The 21,143-nt window shown below is 42.8% G+C and overlaps 1 protein-coding gene across 5 annotated transcripts in view; it reads left to right on the top strand.

Annotated features, from left to right (window-relative positions):
• The window catches only part of LOC140429806 (tyrosine-protein kinase JAK2-like), a 297,390-nt gene extending 276,551 nt beyond the window's left edge, over positions 1–20,839 (top strand). For all 5 annotated transcript variants that reach the window (XM_072517253.1, XM_072517255.1, XM_072517251.1 and 2 more), the window contains 8 exons: positions 413–563; positions 1,027–1,163; positions 1,652–1,841; positions 4,450–4,574; positions 9,099–9,271; positions 10,851–10,968; positions 11,504–11,617; positions 13,258–20,839. In XM_072517253.1, coding sequence (XP_072373354.1) covers positions 413–563; positions 1,027–1,163; positions 1,652–1,841; positions 4,450–4,574; positions 9,099–9,271; positions 10,851–10,968; positions 11,504–11,617; positions 13,258–13,365 — 1,116 coding nt within the window. In that variant the 3' untranslated portion in view covers positions 13,366–20,839. The remainder of the gene's footprint in view (positions 1–412; positions 564–1,026; positions 1,164–1,651; positions 1,842–4,449; positions 4,575–9,098; positions 9,272–10,850; positions 10,969–11,503; positions 11,618–13,257) is intronic.
• The last annotated feature ends 304 nt before the right edge of the window (positions 20,840–21,143 follow it).

The raw sequence follows: 21,143 nt of genomic DNA, 5'->3' as shown, positions 1-21,143 counted from the left end.
ATAAAGAGGAAGATAAATGAAAATGTTAGAAATATCCCATAGATCGGGCAGCATCTGTAAAAAGATGGGATAGTATTTAAATATTATGGTTTGTTACGAAGGGAATCTGGATGTGAAACATTTGAAATATTATTTTACGCTGAAGCATACTTTAATGGGGTCATATCTACTGGAAAGCTGGCTGAGCAAGCACTCAATACTTATGGTTGGTATGACTTTTGAGAATGACGGCTTGCTCCGTTTTGCCTTTTAAATTGTCAGCCCTTTGGCAGTTTTTTCATGTATAATTTCTATTTTTCCCTCCTTGAAAATGTGCAGAAGTTCCGGATATTTGACACACCATCTGTTAGCTGGCCATGAATTTTGAATGATCTTTAACGTGTGTTGAAATTTGTGCTTTTTCTTCGGACAGAAACTGCAGTTTTATGAAGATAAGCATCAGCTTCCTGCACCAAAGTGGTTAGAGCTGGCTAATCTCATCAATCAATGCATGAATTATGATCCAGATTTCAGGCCTTCATTTCGTGCCATTATACGTGACCTGAACAGCCTCTTTACCCCAGGTGTGTGACTCCCACCTCCTTCCAATTCCGAAGCAAAGCAAATTGAATGTGACCAAACTGTGCCATCTCCCTTTGTTCATTGCTTGCATCACTGATGCGTTTTACAAACCATGTAGTTTGAGATTGGCTTGACATGTAGGCCGGATTAATGAAAATCCTTCTCTAAAGGACAGCCATGGCCTATTAAAGTATAAGCTTCAGCCAGACCCATTAGGTCTTTTTTTTTTTTACGGATGCATGATTAAGAATTAACCCTACCCTTAGCAAAGTTTGATCCATTATTCAAAGGCACTTAAAGCACTTTGGGATGTCTGGCGGTTGTTGACAAATGCCATCAATGTACAAGTCTCTGTTTTTTGATCACGTATCCATATGAAGATGAAGACAAGAGAAGTCAATTAGATCAGCGGATGTTAATAAAATTGAAAACACTCTCTGAAGCAGATTATTGTTTGTCCTGCAGATTATGAGTTATTGGCCGAGAGTGACCTACTGCCCAATATGCGAGGTGGTGGGCTTGGCTTCCTTGGTGCTTGTGCAACCCAAGATCCTGCGCAGTTTGAGGAACGGCATCTCATATTTTTACAACAGCTGGGCAAGGTAACGATTCATGGAGTTTACCTGGTCTCTGATCTGAATTTCCAGTTTTAAAAATCCCCTGTTATTCGACAATTTTCCCACATGGCTGAGACCTGTAGTTTCAAAACGCAACATCAGCTTTGTAGCCTGACCCAGTAATTGCTCTGCATTGATTTATATCGGTGCAGAAACCTTGCAAGAGCTTTCAGAACATGTCGCTCCAACTTCCCCAGGAGGAATAAACGTTACTCCAAAAGTACGCAAACGTTGATGACACTTGACTTGCTTTAAGCCAGATCATTTCAAAATGAGTAGAATTCTTTTTGGTAAGTGCAACTGTGCACCTGTGAGGTTTTTCTTAACCATGGGGATCCATGATGAGAACCCGGGCAAATGCTCTCTAATCTTCGCGGGTCGTTGCTGGTTTGATATGTTTTGTCCACGGTGGAATTAAGTGCATAACATAACGTCAGCGTTGAGACTAATCCACTGTACCTCCTCGCACGCAGGGTAACTTTGGCAGTGTTGAGCTCTGCCGATATGACCCACTCCAGGACAGCACCGGTGATGTGGTGGCAGTGAAGAAGCTGCAGCAGAGCACTGCAGAACACGTACGTGACTTTGAAAGAGAAATTGAAATCCTCAAGTCCCTGCAGCACGACAACATTGTCAAGTATAAAGGAGTGTGCTACAGCGTTGGTCAGTATAATCCGTCTAAAGTTGAAAGAAAAATAAACTGGGCCTCATAACGCGCGGTGACGCCACACTGAGAGTCGAGCTGTGAATTTTCCACCTTGCTCCAGGTCTCCCACGGAAATAATTCCCTTTGGGCTTCATTTTGTGAGTGATGAGAAATCCCGGTGACGAGGACAAAAGTGGGAGCCAGCCGCACTTTGGCAGCCAATGTGGCCACCCATTGCTCACGGCAGCCAATCAAGAGGTCCGCATTCAATTAAGTAGAACAAACCAAGTCTCTCAATCAGAGTACCGGAAACCCGGCGGCGGCAGGAACGCCATTGCTCACTATGGATGATAGAGGTTTGGCGGAGGGCGGGAATACTCTTCTTGGGCCATAGAGTGACCATAAAAGAGGGCTTCTATTCCCCACGCCCAGAACCCTGACTGCCTCCCCATGTGTCGGTGGACTATCTAACATAATCATGGAGGCTGTAAGTGGCTTGTAATTGGACACATGGCAGCAGGAAGATGTTGGGTACCCTACCCAACCCCAACCACAATGCCCTACCATTGTGTTGCGAGCTTCCTCCAGCCTGTCGCAAAGGGCCTGAAAAATTCAGCCCTATGTCAGGTTTACCCACAAGGTTGCCAGTAACCTGCTACCCAACTCTTTGGGTGGTCGTATTGAATGGAGCTGATGGGGATCGAGAGCCCCACATTGCTTCTTTGAAGAAAGACCAAGCACATCACATGTCACCCAGGCAGTTGCGATGCCACTGGCGGACCTTTCCCCAGGACCAAGGACCCTGGGAGAGGAATTCTCACCCACTAAGAGCTGACAACGCATCAGTGGCCAGCAGCTCTGTTGGACGGCAGTGCCACCAGGGCGGTGGTGTCTGCGGGCGAAACAACACCCACCCGAAGCCTACGATCATCACTGGATCCCAGATTAAATGTGTGATGGTGGGAAAGGGGTCACAGGGTGGGGATTGCTTGAGGATGTGGGTGGGAAATGATAGGAGAGCTACGGCAAGGGGAGCTCGGGGGTTCTTGGTGCCCCCCTCCTCCATCCCTGCCTACATGACTCATTACAATGCTGAGTCCTTGCATCAGGCTCTTTGAGTGCTTTTGAACAAATGTCCCCCACCGCAGGAAGCCCACAAGCAACCCCACACAAGTTTCCATGGTGGTGTCGCGGAAGGCCATCCGCAGTCCTCTTGGCAAGGTCTTAATCAGGGTGGGGGCAGAGCGGTGACAGTGTCCCCGTCTCCAACTTGCCACAGGGGAAGGCGTCACACAGCATCCCATAACTTCCGGAGCAGTTAGGGAAGTTCTGGAAAGTCTGGTTTGTGGGAAATTATCAAATTTGAGGTAGGGGGAAGGGTATGGTCTGGCATGAACAGCTGGAAGATCTCGCCCCTGGGCTAATATTGCTGGGGCATGGTAGAAGCAGCAGCCAGTGGAATTTAAATTCAGTCAATAGATTGATTGACTGATTGATACCGTGGGGCAGCATGGTAGTCTTGTGGATAGCACAATTGCTTCACAGCTCCAGGGTCCCAGGTTCGATTCCAGCGCACAATTGCTTCACAGCTCCAGGGTCCCAGGTTCGATTCCAGCGCACAATTGCTTCACAGCTCCAGGGTCCCAGGTTCAATTCCAGCTTGGGTCACTGTCTGTGCGGAGTCTGCACATCCTCCCCGTGTGTGCGTGGGTTTCCTCCGGGTGCTCCGGTTTCCTCCCACAGTCCAAAGAGGTGCAAAGAGGTGGATTGGCCATGATAAATTGTCCCTTAGTGTCCAAAATTGCCCTTAGTGTTGGGTGTGGTTCCTGGGTTATGGGCATAGGGTGGTGGTGTTGACCTTGGGTAGGGTGCTCTTTCCAAGAGCCGGTGCAGACTCGATGGGCCGAATGGCCTCCTTCTGCACTGTAAATTCTATGATCTGGAATATAAAGCTAATCTTAGTAATGGTGACTATGACCGGTATCACCGATTGTTGTAAGAAAATCCATCTGGTTCACTAATGCCCTTTAGGGAAGGAAATCTGGCACCCTTTCCTGGTCTGGCCTACATGTGACTCCAGACCCACAGCAATGTGATTGACTCTTAATTGCCCTTTGATTGGCCCAACAAGCCATTCAGTTCAAGCACAATTAGGAATGGGCAAGAAATGCTGGCCTTTCCAGCGATACCCACATCCTCGGGCGGCATGGTAGCACAGTGGTTATCACAGTTGCTTCACAGCTCCAGGGTCCTGGCTTGGGTCACTGTCTGTGCTGGGTCTGCACGTTCTCCCCGTGTGTGCGCGGGTTTCCTCCAGGTGCTCTGGTTTCCTCCCACAGTCCAAAGATGAGCAGGTTAGGTGGATTGGTCCTGCTAAATTGCCCTTAGTGTCCAAAAAGATTTAAGTGGGGTTACGGGGAAAGGGTGGAGGTGTGGGCTTAGGTAGGGTGCTCTTTCCAAGGGCCAGTGTAGAGTCAATGGGCAGAATGGCCTCTTTCTGCACTGGAAATTATATATATATATGTACGTATGTGAAAGAAAAAACCCTCAAAACGCAAATTCTATATCTAAATGGGGACACAATGTTGGATCCTTAAGCCAAAGGGTTTTGTTTTGTCTAAACAGGGCGGAGAAATTTGAGATTAATTATGGAGTACCTACCTCACGGAAGCTTGCGTGACTATTTACAGAAGAACAAAGATCGAATTGATCACAAGAAGCTACTTGCTTATTCTTCTCAGATCTGCAAGGTAATCCATTACTATCCCCTACCTGAGTTTCAGTACACACACGGTACAGACTTATAATGCAGTAACAACACAGGCAAAGTCTCCTTGCGTGAGCTCGAACTGACGGTGAGCTTAATTAACGGTTCGCTCATTTATGTTCAACTATTTTGTTGTTCAGGTTTACAGGTCACTGCTAAAATCCTCCAACAAGCATTTTCTTGACCAGAGAGTGGTTAGAATATGGATCTTGCTACCACAAACACTGGTTGAGACAAATAGCGAATGCATTTAAGAGGAATAAAAACAGAAAATGCTCGATAAACTCATCAGGTCTGGCAGCATCTGTGGAGAGAGAAACCAAGTTGAAGTTTTGAGTCTGTATGATTCTTCAGAGACCATTTAAGGGGATGCTAGATACATACCAGGGCAACAGGGTAGGAGGATATGCTAATGGGGTTAGATAATGAAGAGTAGTTGGGGCGCGGGGGGGGGGGGGGGGGGGGCTGCACATATTGGACCTAAACACACACATGACCCTGGTGAACTAAATGAGTTGTTTCTGAGCTCTAAACATTTTGTCAATTGTGTTGTTCCCGTCACTACTTATGACTGGTGTTTAAATAGTTTGCTGAGTTTTACTTATGACTTGAAGCCGAGGTTTCGATTTTGAAGGCCACACGTGATGTTCGAGAATTCACAGGCCTGGATTAACTTTTGAGATGTAGTTGCTGTTGTTTTCATGACAAGCCAGACATCCAGGCAAGGGGAGTTTTCCAGCACACTCCTGACTTGTGCCTTGCAGGTGGTGGACAGGCTTTTGGGGAGTCAGGAAGCGAGCTACTCGCCACAGGATTCCTACCGTTGACCTGCTCTTATAGCCACAGTTTTTATATGGCTGGTCCAGGTCAGTTCCTGGTTAATGGTATCCCCCAGGATGTTGATAGTGGATGATAATGAGGGAGTCGATGATTGTAATGACATTGAATGTCAATGGGGCGTTAATTAGATTCTCTCTTCTTGGAGATGGGCATTGCCTGGCACTTGCGTGGCACAAATGTTACTTGTCATCCCAAGCCTGGATATTGTCCAGGTCTTGCTGCATAGGGACACCAACTGTTTCAGTGTCTGAAGAGTTGCGAATTTTGACTGCCTTGGGGAAGCCCTGTGCCTCTGGCCCTTAGAGGCTGAAAGCCTGTGATCCAGCAGGTCTAAGACTGAGATGGATGAATTTCTGGAAACTAAACGAATTTTGAGATATGGTGATCAGTTGGGAAAATGGAGGTTTCTCCTCTTTTTCTGTGTTACTGAACATTGTGCAGTCATCAGCGAACATCTCCACTTCTGACCTTATGGTGGAAGGAAGGTGATTGATGAAGCTGCTGAAGATGATTGGGCCTAGGACACTACCCTAAGAAAATCTTACATTTATATTCATGGGACTGAGATGATCAGCTTCCAATACCCACAACCGCCTTCCTTTGTGCTAGGCTTGACTCTAACCAGTGGAGCCATTTCCACCTGATTCCCTTTGCCTTCAATCCTTGATGCCACACTCGGTCAGATGCTGCCTTGATGCCAAGTGCAGCGGCCCTCACTTTATCTCATGAGTAAGAAGTCTTACAACACCAGGTTAAAGTCCAACAGGTTTGTTTCGATGTCACTAGCTTTCGGAGCGCTGCTCCTTCCTCACCTGAGGAAGGAGCAGCGCTCCGAAAGCTAGTGACATCGAAACAAACCTGTTGGACTTCAACCTGGTGTTGTAAGACTTCTTACTGTGCTCACCCCAGTCCAATGCCGGCATCTCCACATCATGTTTGAACCAAGGCTGTAATGGAGTTAGGAGCTGAGTGACCCTGGCAGAACCCAAGCTGAGGGTCAGCGAGCAGATTATTGTTAAGAAAGTGCCACTTATGGTTGCAAGTGCAGTCTGAATAATCCCTCTAGAGGGTTTTCAATCTGAACTAGATGTTTCTGAGAATATCAGACTGTACGTGAAAGTGAACATATATAAACTTGGAGAACTCGGAAGTGTCTCAATTTGTGCTTGGTGGCCTCAATGCTTCCGTTTTGCCACAGCAAGACAGCATTCTACATTTTACAGTTGAATTGGAGCTTTTGGTTCAACTTTTTCATGTCCTGCTGGGCAATTCCCTAATTTATAAAGCAAAAGCAAATCTAGTGAATCCGATTAATTGCCATCAAGTCATCATATTATGTTACTTTTTTGGAAACATTTGTGTTAAGAGGGTAGCTGATGTTAAATCTTAGGGCATCTGGTTCCTAACCATATTGCGCAATCTGGTATAATGTGATAAAAGATGTGATGACCAGTAACTTGCGCCCCAAGTGTTTTTGGAATGATTTTAAACTAATTAAATATTTATTAAACAGTAAAACGCACAATGTCAACTAAAAATACACTTAACTGCATTAATGACTATACAGTATCTTAAAGATACCCAGATCCAAATCCCTCTATTTTCCTAATCTCAGAGCTGAACCTCCCCAAGCAACATCCCATTGGTTCTAAAACAATAAGTGAAACCATTGGTTCTGAAACAATAAGTGAAATCCAGCAATAGGTACCATACAAGGCACCTATATGTTTTCAGGGTGTTTCTGACTTAAAAAGAACTGGCTTCCCAAGCGGGCTTTCTCCGGGCACAGCTTGTTGAGAATTAAAATAGCTTCTTATTGCTGTTGGCTGCAGTCTCAAAATTGGCTTCCTTGCATAAATTTGCCTCGTTTTGACCTTCCCTTACCTGAACAAACCTTCCCAGAAGTTACTCTTAGTTACCCTTATTACCTTTACCTTTTAAATGTAAGTGTGTAATCACCCCCATCTTCTCATTTGAACATTCACCATCTATACTTTAACTTTTGATACACTATTCTCCATTTTACCAACTTTCCTTGGTAAACATTTGTTTAGTGTTGCAAGACTAATCAGCATATCAAAAACCTTAGTTCTATCAACTCAACCAACCTGTCTTACAAGTTCCATTTTAAAATAGTTTGTGGGTCTTTAAACATACAGCCACCAGAGCACATTCCCAATTATTAGATTCCTTATTATTTTCATTTTCTTACACTTTCCTAGCAATTAGGAACAGGATTAGGCCATTCAGCCCATTGAGCTTGCTCTTCTACTAAATTACGTTATGACTTATTTACACTTCAATTCCACCTACTCACTTTTGGTCCTTGTCCTTTGATGCATTTACCCAACAAAAACCTATCTACTTCAATCCTGAATGCTTCAAATATTCTGGAAACCACAGCCTTTTGGAGCAGCGAGTCCCAGATTTCTGCTGTCCTTTGTAAGGAGAAATTTGTGCCTGCTTTTGCTTCTGAATAGTCTAGTTCTAATTTTCAGATAATCTCCCTTTGTTCTTTATCTTCTCTGTCTCTACCAAATCCTGTTAACATTTAGTAACCTCAATAAGATGACCCATCAGCTATCATTCCTCGGGGGAATTGTTAAATTCCAGTGCCTGACTTTGTGAACCCAGGAAGGCGCCAGTTTCCCGAGGCTCTTCCATTCTCACAGTTTCTTACCGAAAAAGCAAAGCGCTCCAATTTTGTTTGCCTCATTGAAGTCACCCTTTGAGATGATCGCAGTTGCTCCACTCCCCTTCTGTCAGTTGGATCACCACAGGTACTAAATTTAGTCAAGTTGGTCAAATCAAATTGATCCAGCAATTCAGTTGATCTCTGTCCAATGTGTATCTCTCCAGCTGCACAGCTGTGTTTTCTCTCCAGGTTCTCTGTGCACAGAAAACCTGGGAGCGTGGTTTCCGCCATCACGCTGGCGGGGCCTGATAGAGCCAGCGCCTCTGGCTCCATCGAGAGCGGGCCACCCCTATTAAAGTGTACCCCGATCCACATTAGAGCAAAACTCTTTCCTCCTCCCACCCCCTACTCCCCTTTATGCTCCCAGCGATTTACCCCCCCCCACCCGATTACTTCCCATTTTTCAAAACCTGAAGTAAACCTCGCCGATGTGACGGGGAATTCCTTACCTGGGGAGGGAACATATGGCGGGGAAGCCCTTCAAATACGTTCTGGATAGAAACCTCATTATGTCACCTGTGAGGAGCAGGGAAAATTGGAAAACGAGATCTCGTCAACAAAAATCCCGTTTTCTGATTCTCATAACCTTTTGCGCTCTCCGCGAATGTGGAGGGGGGGGGGCGCAATATCACCCCCATTAACTCATGTTTCCCTCTCCGCTGATGCTGCAAGACTGTAGTTTTTCCAGCATTTCAGATTTCCAGCATCTGCAGTATTTTACTTTTATGCTCCCCTACAATTCGGTTAACTTATTTCAGTCAATTGTGCAGTTTTTCTTTTGTTTGTATGTTGGTGAGGAGAGAGAGAGAGAGAGAAGGGCTAATGAAAGATGATATTTCCTTCAATTCTGGTTGGTAAAGTGAATGGGATATTGTATATAACTTAATGGAATTAGATTGCAGTGTGCTGCTTTTTGCAAGTGGCAGGTTGATTTAACTCTTATCAGGCACTGATATTGTCGGACTGTTGTAGGGAATGGAATATCTGGGAACCAAGCGATACATACACCGAGACCTGGCAACGCGAAACATCCTTGTGGAAAATGAGAACCGGGTGAAAATTGGTGATTTTGGTTTGACCAAGGTCTTGCCGCAAGACAAAGAATATTACAAGGTGAAGGAACCAGGAGAAAGTCCAATCTTTTGGTAAGCGCAATTCTAAATTTATGCACTAGCATTTTTTAAATTAAATTTAGAGTACCCAATTCATTTTTTTCCAATTAAGGGGCAATTTAGCGTGGCCAATTCACCTGACCTGCACATCTTTGGGTTGTGGGGGCAAAACCCACGCCAACACGGGGAGAATGTGCAAACTCCACACGGACAGTGACCCAGAGCCGGGATCGAAACTGGGACCTCTGCGCCGTGAGGCAGCAATGCTAACCACTGCTCCATCATGCTGCCTTTATGTACTAATCTAACAGTAGGACTGCATTGAGTTGAGGAGAAAGTGCTTCATTCAAACTTTGGGCTCTCAGTGCCAGGACTGCGGGCCTTCTGGCCTCAGGTTATTTCACTAAGATGGCTGTTCTCCGTTAAGGGGGAGCCTCTCCCAATAACTTTATTTTGCTCGCTCTTCTACTTGTACAAGTAAATTGTACAAGTAAATTAAGTTACTATTTCAGCTGCTAAGGTAAATTTACTGTTTTCATTGCATTATATCCCCTACCATCTTCAAGCCTCCTTCTGTGCTGTTAAGATTTAGACGCTGGCACTGTGAGGCAGCAGTGTTAACCGCTGTGCCGCCCATAATCAAAGGCACACTTAAACATCTTAAGTGGGCTGTTCACTCTGCATTTACAGGATTTTAATCCCCTGGATACCATGGTGGGATTTGAACTCATGTCTCCAGATCAGAAACCCTGGCCTCTGGATTACTGATCCAGTAACATAATCACTACTCGTGCGTTAACGGGCGGCACAGTGGCGCAGTGGTTAGCACTGCTGCCTCATGGTGCCGAGGACCCGGGTTCACTGTCCCTGTAGAGTTTGCTCATGCTCCTGGTATCTGCGTGGGTCTCACCCCCACAACCCAAAAATATGTGCAGGGTAAGTGGATTGGCCACGCCTAATTGCCTCTTAATTGGGGAAAAAAAGAATTGGGTACTCTAAATTTATTTTAAAAAACCTCGTGCATTAACAATTCAAAAATTAACCTGAAAAAAAGCAACCTTTTTTAGGTCATTATCAAAAATAGGTATTCCCCACTCCAACTTGGTTAATTTATTTGTGCAATTTTGTTTCTGTTTGTGTGTTGGTGAGGGAGAGAACTAGAAGACTCTGTGACTTTGGAATTCTACAGCGCAGAGAGGCTGTATGTAGGTGCTCCATTGCTGAGGATATTCAAGACAAAGGTTGAAAAAATTTTAGACACTAAATAATATGATTGTGCGGAAAGGTCAGGTTGAGGTCGAAGGTCGGCCATGGTCTTCATGCGTAGTGGAGCAGACTTGAAGGATTAAATGGCCTGCACTTGCACCTATTTCTGATGTTCATACGTGCAACTGCAAGTGGGTTGCTTTCACACATGGCGCAGGAAAATGATGGCACTCTTGTGCATCTTGTACCTGAGTTACCTGCCATTATAAGGATTCTGGGAGATTACCTCAGCCTTTAAATGGTGCACAAAGAAAAAATAATTATTTAAATTAAAATGTAATTTTTGGCAGAACTGTTCAATTTGTGATGGTTGAGTACATGATGTTTCTGTTAATATTTGAAACAGGTATGCACTGGAGTCCCTGATGGAGAACAAGTTCTCGGTGGCTTCAGATGTCTGGAGCTTTGGAGTGGTGCTGTACGAGCTTTTCACATACAGCGAAAAGACTAAAAGTCCACCATCGGTGAGTCTCCAACTTCTGCTGAACTAATTAAACTTGCTTCTCTTCCTGCAAACACTACCTATCGTATGAAATGCTGTTCGGAGTTTATGGGCGTTAGTACCCTGAAGGATATTCACTCCAGATTTTGAACTTTTATTATTCATTTGGTGTTTTATTTTGGTAGTTTCCAAGTAAGGTAAAGTTTCCATCATCCCAGGTGACCACAGGCTGCTTTCCCCTCTGAGGTGGGGGAGGGGTGAGAGAGAGAGCTGATTGATGGTAATATGACCGGAGGATCACCGCACCTCGGGCGAGGTCGAGAAGGCAAGGAGGGGGGCTCCCTTTGTGGATAACCTCAGCCGTTAGGGGGACTGAACCCGCGCTGCTGGCCTCGTTCTGCGTCACAAACGAGCTGAGCTAAATCACCCCCACCCACCCCCGCACCGCCCCCTGGCTGGTTTACAAATATTGTTCATTTAAATGTTAATTGGTTTTCTGATATTTCTCCTTTGGTGAATTTGATTTAGTGAAATTTTATTTTTGATTGCGTTTTTAGGAATTCATGCGTATGATCGGCAGTGACAAGCAAGGGCAAATGATTGTCTTCCATTTAATCGAGCTTCTTAAACTGGATAGAAGGCTGCCAAACCCAAACGGGTGTCCTGACATGGTACTGATCGCAAGCCGATTTCTCTTTAACTCGGTCGTCTTGTAGATACTCTCTTTTCATTTGGAAAAAAAGAATTTGCAAAACTGGGTTAAGTGTAGTTCGAAAAAATAGTGTGCAGTGATTGAGAATATTGTTTGAAGTAATTATTTACCAATTTTTTTTTTTAAAAAGCTAGCAAGCATGTTACAGCCCCGAGGCGCTATTTAGTGGAAGTGATGGAATTTTCCCACCCCCGCCCCCTCCCCATCCAGCTTGTGCTTTTGATAGAGATTGCTGATGTGTCAATTTATGGGGGAGGCACATGCTGGGGTCTCAATTTACTAGGAGTTGGGTGTAGATGATCTAAACTCATTGTGCATGATTTACAGCTGGAAAGGGGAGAGGATTTTCCTTGGTATTTGTCCGGGCCAGTTCAACTCAAGGAATATAGGCCTCCTCTGTGGAGAGGTATAATGAGAAATGAGTTTTGGCTGCATTTCAGATTAAATGGAATTTATATTGCACACAGAACCAAGTCATTCCCCTATGGTCACTGATGGTGCCTATGCTCATTACGAACCTCCTCCCACGCCTCTTCATCTTGCCCTAATGGTCTTTAATATGCATGAGTCAACATCATAATATTATTCATAATTCCACAGGAATAGGTACTGTCGTGGAAATTATAATAAAGACAAATTCTTCGAGTTCGATTTCAGGAAATTTATTTGACACAAATATTTGCCGAGAGGGGATTGGTCTGGCTGCACAGCCATTCCACAGCATTCTGAATTATGCAGTTAAAAACCATTATATTTATAGTGTGAAATAAACAACTTTAAAGAGATAAAACCTTAGAACATACACGAGAAAATCCTAATGTTTTGCCCTTGGTTTAAAAACAACTCGAGTCCGCATGTTGTTGTCCTTCGGAAGAACAACTTATTATCATCATAAGGCCGAGTCCAAAATATTAAGCAGTATTTTGTTTATGTTACCTGACCTCCTTGTTTTCATTCAGAAGCAGTGTTAAAATATAGACAATATTCCCAGCATGCTTCTAAGTGGACATCTCATTAATTTCCCTTCCACAGTTACTAAATGGGCAGGTTCATTCAAAAAGAGGCTGGTGTAAAATATATATATATCCCCTGCAAGTACTGTCATGGGCGATCTCCATAGCCTGGTCTTAGAATACAACTAAATTTTTTTAATTTTTCCCCCTTTAACCCTAAACTTGCTCGAACATAAATTCCTTCAAAGAATGGAGAATAATGTCATTGTATTATATAGGATCCATTTACACTTATCGGTGATTTATAGTTTTAGCTCTATTAATTATAAAAGGAAAGGAACAATATCGGGAGCTGAACAGTGAATCTTTGGTTTCGATTCAGTAAAGCAAACCAAATCTCTGATTGCTTTATGGTGCGTAACGAAGGGGTATATAATCATTTTTCCAGCACCTTGGTTGGGCACTAAGGTTGTTTTGAAAAGATTTTTATAGATTTAAACAAACTTCTTTTAGCAAAGTTGTGGTGGTGACATAACAACTGTTCCCAAATTTATTTATTTTCTGATTTCTATCATATTTCATGTTTCTCTCTTTCTCTCCTCCCCCCCCCCCCCCCCCCCCCCCCCCCCCCCCGCCGCCACCTCAGATGTATTCGTTAATGATGGATTGCTGGAACACTGCGTCAAGTCAGCGTCCAACCTTTAAGGAGCTTGCTCAAAAAGTGGACTCGATGCGGGATTCAATGGGAGGATGAGTTTGCGGAAAGTTCAAATCTGCACTTTTGTCCAAGCATCACTGCTGCTTTTTCCAGTCTGTAGCAAGCCACCACCCACGCACTTTGGCACCAAACCAAATCGAGGGGACTGATTGCTAGCCCACCATGGTCAACCGGGCAGGAACACTCTGGACTTATTTTACAGTCCATGGGAAATGATGGTCCTTACGCAGTGGCGTTACAGTTCAGCAGGACCAACTCCCAAAAGCAATCACGTGGGTGTGGTAACTGTGACATGATCTTTCCACTTCGGGCATGGCAACAGGAGGATTTAATATTGCAACTGTTAATTATCGCTGGAGATAGGTTTACAGAGAAGACACTTCCTTTACAACGATGAGGGGAATTTTTCTTTGTGACACACACAAAACGGTCTGTGGCGTTAAATGTAAAACATTCTGGTCTGTGCTGTTTGCACAAGAACTGGCTTTAAAAAAAACAGACTCTGATTTTTAATTTTTCCCCCTTTAACCCTAAACCTGCTCAAACATAAATTCCTTCAAAGAATGGAGAATAATGTCATTGTATTATATAGGATCTCATTTACACTTATCGGTGATTTATAGTTTTAGCTCTATTAATTATAAAAGGAAAGGAACAATAGCGGGAGCTGAACAGTGAATGCTGTGAATGTGAATACATGTGATGCATTAAACAATGACGACTGTAGAAAGTGTGCATTACTGTATAATAAAGTGGATGTTGGGGTGATGGGTTCAGAAAAGATTTGCTAGTGGTGCGCAAATTTGGAAATCGCCACTGTGTAATATCTTGAAGAAACCACATTCATTGAGGAAGAATTTTGTTGTGTGTGATCCGGGATGTATAGCTGTGTATATTTAGTAGCCAGTTTAATCCGCCATATGTGATACTGCGATTTATGTTAAATGTTTCACACTTGGATCAGTAGTGACAGAGAAGGACGATGGCTGCAGCCTTCTTGGGTCAATGATATGAAGGAAAACTCAGGGACATTTTGTATTTTTTTTTTGTTTAAACAAAGAAACTGGATTATCAATGCGGGGTTCATTGTTTGGTCCACAAGTCAGTTGATGTCCTACATTCATTTGGGAGAAGTTCAGCCAACCAGGCTCGCCCACCAGCTTTTCCCCTGGACAACCAGCGGTTGGGAACAAATGGCCGTCTTGTCAGCAAAGCCCCCAGCTCAAGAATAAATGTTTTAAAAAGCCATGCAAACCCTCCCTAGTCCTACTCCTTCTCAGAAAAGCATTTTTTTTTTTTTAGTGAGTCATGAAGTGTAACAAAATGGAAATAAAGAAGGACCAATTCTGAATGTTTTCTTTTTGACTGTAGTAAACAAAGCATTTATTATGTGTGAAGGAGCATGCGTTTTTAGAGTAGATAGATATAATTACATACTTACAATGGAGAGCAAGGAAATTCTTTAGTAATATTGTTTTAGAGCTTGAAATGCAAGATAGTTTTGCTTTTTGTTTTTTATTAAACTTTTTTTTACAGACACTTAAGTTCTCTTCCATTTGCAACCTAGCAGTTTGAACTGAGTTGCTACCAGAAAACTCAGCAGCTGTCAATGATTCAGTGTTTTCAGGCACCGCACTAACGGCAGCTGAAACATGCAACATTTAGGAATAGTGTACATTCTGTAAATGAACCGCATAACGGCAACACACGAAAAAGCATTGAAACCTTCAATTTGTTATCCATCAGAGTTATCCAACTAATAATAACAGCATTGTAAGACACGTGCGCACATTTGCTTCTTCCGCTATGGCGACGAGGCACAGAACGTGGCGAGATGCTGGTGGGTTTGATGTAAAGGATTGGCCAGCTACTGGTTGGCTGTTGGGGAGAGACTGGTTGAATGCAAACGGGGCAGCGTGACATTTTCAAGTCGGCACTGTACATTTAGTGGTCTACTTCCCTACGGCTTTTGTTCTGCGTGACCTTCATGTTTTTTGACTGTGAGCTTTGGAAAGGCCGCCCATGGGAGGCAGTTATCATTGGACTGTGTTTACCACCACATTCTTATCAGCAGGGCCTGATCAGTAATTAGCACTGATTGATTTAATCATCAGCGCTACAGCTAGGATTTCACTAAAATGTATTGTTGTGCTTATGGATGGTTCTTGCAATGTTCACTTGAGGTGATGAGTGAAGAGTAACAGACTAGAAGCATATTGATTGAAGTACTACTTCTGTATTGTGTTACTGCCACATTGCTGAAATAAGACAACAGGCGGCACTGTTGCTCCTTGGAGAACGTCAGGTAATTGTGATGGAGAATGACCAGGGGAAACCAGGAGATATTTCTTATTGGGTTAGGCTAAAGCAAAATTGTAACGCTTCTGTTTATATTGTCTCCGACGCTGGAAGTACAGTATCATCTGGGGTCATGGTCGTCAGAGCTGCTGTCTCCATTAAAGCCATCATACCATATCCTTTTTTAAAAAAAAAAATCATTCATGTGATGCGAACGTTGCTGGCTAGGCCAACACTTGTTGCCATCACTAACTGCCCTTGCGCAGGTGGTGATGAATAGTATGTCTAAAGTACTATTCAGCATTGAAGTATCATGTTGCGATTTGCATTTTAGTTAGGAGTTAGTCATTTTGTATTTGGTGTTTATTCTACGTTGGTGCATGCCAAATTTGGAATGTTTTCCTTATACGCAATGCTTTGTCTTGAAGTGGTTTTTAAAGACTGCATTTACTTTATATAGTGGACACTCTTGCCTTAGACTTGGGCATACAATAACAACTTTCAATGATATGGCACCTTTAATGAAATGAGCAGATCCAGCACTCTTCCTAAGAACGTTATCCAGCAAAATTTGTTATCAGACAACATTTAGTACAAGTGACGAAAAAGAATTGTCCAAAGAGGTAGGGACGGGATTTACCAAGTAACCCACCGCGTTTTTCGGATCTTCTGGTCCCGCATTGCCGTTGAATACACCACTCGTCGTCGGGAAACCCGAGGCGGGGGTGCGCCGTCAGTGGAACCAGAATATCCCTCCGGCGTGAACAGCCAGTAAGTTCCGCCCACAGTGTGTGGGGCATCTGAAAGGAGGAATGTAAGTGAGGGAGGAGGCCCAGAATATTAAAGGCACTGCTGCCTGTAAGTGAACGGATTTTTATAATTGAACCTTCTGAATATGCCTGTGAGAAAACCATTGCCTATATGACCAGATCTCCATAACTCGCATTGAATTAACATCAGTCAATCCAGAGAGTGCACTGCTTTCAGCAGGTTTTACAATCCTGTGATTGAACTTTAATATACCCACAGGAAAAAGTGAAATTTGATGAGATTTATCTTTCAAAGCCCATTTGGAATCTCCGGGGCACTGATTCCATCATCACTCTGATCACTGGAGGCAGAATCAGGTTATTTGCAATTTCAGTGTTCTGAGCTCCAATGGTGCCTTATCTTTACTCATCTACGCCTCTGCCTCCGCCCATCTGCCATTGAAACTCTAATCCATTTTTGTTACCTTCAATTCCAATGATCTCATGGCCGGCAACACCCCCTCTCCCCCAACCCGACATGCAGCTTCTGTAAACTTGAGTTCACATAAAATTCACTTGCACCCTGTACCATTTATCCATCACCCCTGTGCTCGCTGAACTACATTGCCTCCCTGTCAGTCAATGCTTCAGATTTAAAATGCTCATCCACGTTGTTCAGAGCCCTGTGACCCTGTGCTTCCCAATATCTGTTTTTTTCAGCCCTACAACCTTCCAAGAATTAAATGTTTCCCCAAGTCTATCCTATCCATCTCCAATTTGCTTTCGCTCATCTTTCATATCTAACTTCAGCTGTCTAGGCTACAGGTTCAGGAATTTCCTCCATGAGCCTCTCTCTAACTCTAACTCTTCTAAAGCTCCTTAAAACTAACCTCTTTCCATTTGGTTATCTCCACTGATGTCTACTTACGTGACTTGGTGTTAAATGTTGTCCGACAATGTTCCTATCCAGCACCTGGGGTCATTCAACTGGGTTAAAGTGCCGAATAAATGCAGGTTGCAGGTAACTGTTATGTTTGAGGAACTTGTAGCTGTTTGTATGAAGTTGCCATTCATAATTTATTGGCAGTGTTTGCAATGCACCAGAATTCCTAACAGCGAAAATGTGCTAATGTTCACCTTCCATCTTGTAATGTCCTCAAAAAGGCCATGAGTCAGGCAGCACAGTGACGCATTGGTAGCACTGCAGTCTCACGGCGCCAAGGTCCAAGGTTCGATCCCGGCTCTGGGTCACTGTCCGTGTGGAGTTTGCACATTCTCCCCGTGTTTGCGTGGGTTTCGCCCCCACAACCCAAAGATGTGCAAGGTAGATGGATTGAACATACTAAATTGCCCTTTAATTGGAAAAAATTAATTGGGTACTCTAAATTTATTTTTTAAAAGGCCATGAGTAAAACCGGCATTTCTGTTGGTAACATTGATCTGATATGAGGAATGGGATTTCTGCTGGATCACCAGGATTGCTGGGAATAACATTATGTCCTGCTGGTTGTAAACAGCTGGAATTTTATTTTGTAATTGGCCAGCATGAATTGAAAATTTGAGCACCGTTGTAGAAATTTGAAATGCCTCATTTGATCTCTCCAGATGACATGTGATGATGCGATTTCAATCGGCACGAATTCAACCTTCGTTCTAAATTAGCAATCGACCGAGATTTTAGGCATCGTTTAAGATTTCCTGCCTGGTTTCAACATTCACGGTGAACAGCAATCATGTTAGATTGCCGTGGGGGGGGGGGGGGGGGGGGGGATGGTGAAAGGAAAGTCTCTACAGGAACATCTTTTAATGTTCAACATAAATGTTAACAGGTTGTGAATTACTCCGGCAGAAAATAAATGTTTGCTTACTTCAGATACACTGCATTTAGCTACAAGTGTGCTTCGTATCTAAAACAAATTGCCAGCAATGTTTCTTCTTTGATTAATAGAATAGAGTACTGATAAATGTTTATTTACAGTTGGAATTTAGCCCAAGAACCATCCATAATTGCTGAGCAAGCATTAGACAATGTAAATGTACTGCATGGATCCAATAGATTTTTTGTCTCTGTTTATAGATTAAATGGCACCAGACCTATGGTAGTGATCCACAATTCTTGTCATGTTACTAGAAGCTGCATGTCTCAAGATTAAGATTCATTTTTTTGTAATTACCCCTTAAAAGATAGTAGTGCCCTGCATCGGGCACGACTGCCAATTAATAACAGAAATCATGATGCCAAACGTATTTATAGAATGTTGACTAAATGCGTCTAAGGATGGTGAACCCTTTATTTAACCTGCCTTATGATCCTTGAATCGGACGTTGTAAAATGTCATAGTTGAACATTCAAAACTAATTGGTGATTTCTAACATGGCCCTTCTGGTTACCTTGTTGAATAAGTTAAAAATCCATGGAACTTTGCCTTCGGTCTCTCCAAAGTGTTTGAGAGCAATAATTCGCCATGGTAGTTGACAGTGTGACATGGTGTACTGTTGAGGGAAAAGTTCCATCATTTAATCTCAGACCAAACTATGTTGACCGAAACTAGTGTCTCAAATTACTGTCAATGTACAGCAGTTCTGGGTATCTTTCAACTCTCCCAACTTGAGGGTTCTCGGGCTTGCGTGCACTCTTCACGCGCAAGAGCTGCTTCACTTGTTATCCAATTCTGAAATTGGTTCACATGCATACAATCTCTAGTTCCCTGGTAGTTCAGTGGCTGATCTCTTCCATGCTTTTCAATGGCATTAACATTTTTGTTTCATTTGATTGTAACAGCTTAGTAGTTTCTTGTCTCTAACGTGCATTAAATCTCGCCAGTGTGTGTCATCCGGCCATCCTGCTATACTATAAATTTCTAGGATTCTTCTTTGAATAGTTGCTTGGACCAGAATTCTACAGCACCACAGGCTATTGAAATCTCCATTCAAGTTAGCAGTTTGGAGAATGACACCCGTCTTGAAGGGCTGGAAAATTCTGGCCTTAGTCATTCTTTTGATTTCATCATTACACTTTTATCACCTATTCATTTTCTTCATTTCACTGTTTCCTTTGGTCTCAAATGGACCTCCCACTTTTCCATAACACGTTCCTTCAAGAATATCAGTTTGTTGTACATGCCAAATGCTTTTGTCTTTCCTCAACAGCTCTTTAAAAACGATCTCAAGTCCAATTTTATACAGTTATCAGTAATATTCCAATGTGTTAAGAAGATGCTATTAGACTTCAAAATCTCATTATCCAAAGGATTATTTCTTTCTGGTTTCCAGACTCATCCTCCATTGCAGCTTTTATTGTCTGTTTGCATCAATAATACATGTTCAGTGCTCCTCTGAACTTTATTTTCTCAGTCCGAGTGAGCACCAAATATCACACCTTGCATAAGGATGTTTCTTGTGTTGAAATCACATTGATCACCAAACTTCACAGTGCTTAAAGGCGCAAGTTGTGAGGACATGGTTGTATTCTTTAGAGCATAGATGATTTGAGAGGTGATAGAGGGCAGGCTTCTCCAGCCTCCGAGCTGTGTGTTTCTCAGCGGTCGGAGGCAGCGTGGCATTCGCTGGTAAAGGAATTTTCTGCTCCCTCCCGCTGCTGTCAATGGGAATTCTAGTTGAATCCACCCCAAGTCGCCTCCTGCTCCTCCTGTTCCTAATCCTAAATTCCTAACTCAAAATTAAAATCCCTTACCTTAGCTGTTTGATCCTCCTACGATGTTTTTAGCCATCTTGGTGCTTTTGAATAACTTTATCCATGTCCCTGCCTTCTCTTTTTAACCTTGCGTAGGTTACGCGCATCTTGGTCCTGAACTTTTTCTAAAAACTTAACCTTGAGTGGAGCCATTTCTCATGCCAAGGGAACACCTGGAGATAAGACGAAAGTCCATCTTGTCTGCATGATACATCTCCGTTTGATGCATCCACTGATGATGAGCTAAATATCATCACTTACCAAATAATCCTGATGGTGAGCTTTCTGCAGTTGTTCAGTAATCAATCATTAAATTATGGTTTCAAGAATCATTTTATTTGGGATGTGATAAAGGAATTTAATGCATGAAAATGCATTGCTGCCTTTTAGTTTTGAAGGTCGAAATAAAAGTCTTATATATTCATTTGAATAAAAAAAGTACACTTATGTAAATATTTAGTGCTAGTTTACTGGTTAATTGTACTTTCAGAAGAGCATTCATTTTCTTGTTATAGAAGATGTGATAGCTATAGTGCCTTCCTACAAAAATGCATAAATTGTGACAAACAACAGTAAATGCATATATATATTTTGATTAAATGCAACAATTGTCTATTCTGCTGCTAACTCACTAATTTCCTGCAATTTTAAATAATCTCAACAGCTTCAATGCTCAAACTATTGTCCAACATGCATATTTTTACATATGTTTTAATCTGTGCAATTGTTGTTGAGAAAATAAAATCATGATTATTTTTACAACTTGAAATTCAGTTTACTGTTCAACTCTTCTGAAATTAAACATATTTTGATCACTGAACTTCCCGTTATGAGATTTAAGAGTTCTGCCTGGCTTGGTTCAAATGGGGCGAAATGGGATTAAAAATGGATTTGTACTTAGCACAAATACTATATTATGACAAACAATATTTTTTGACTCCTAAACTAAATTGAGGAGGGGGTCTGCATAGGAAAGTCTGCAAAGATAAGCTTGCAATGAGTAATTGAAAAATCACACCCTGAAGTGTGCTGAATTAAAATACATTAAATTATATTACCTTTGCAGGATGCAT

The sequence above is a fragment of the Scyliorhinus torazame genome, chromosome 9 (assembly GCF_047496885.1).
Source record: "Scyliorhinus torazame isolate Kashiwa2021f chromosome 9, sScyTor2.1, whole genome shotgun sequence".
Lineage (NCBI taxonomy): Eukaryota > Metazoa > Chordata > Chondrichthyes > Carcharhiniformes > Scyliorhinidae > Scyliorhinus > Scyliorhinus torazame.
The sequence above is the reverse complement of the archived record's forward strand: the minus strand, read 5'-3'. Positions and strand labels throughout refer to the sequence as shown.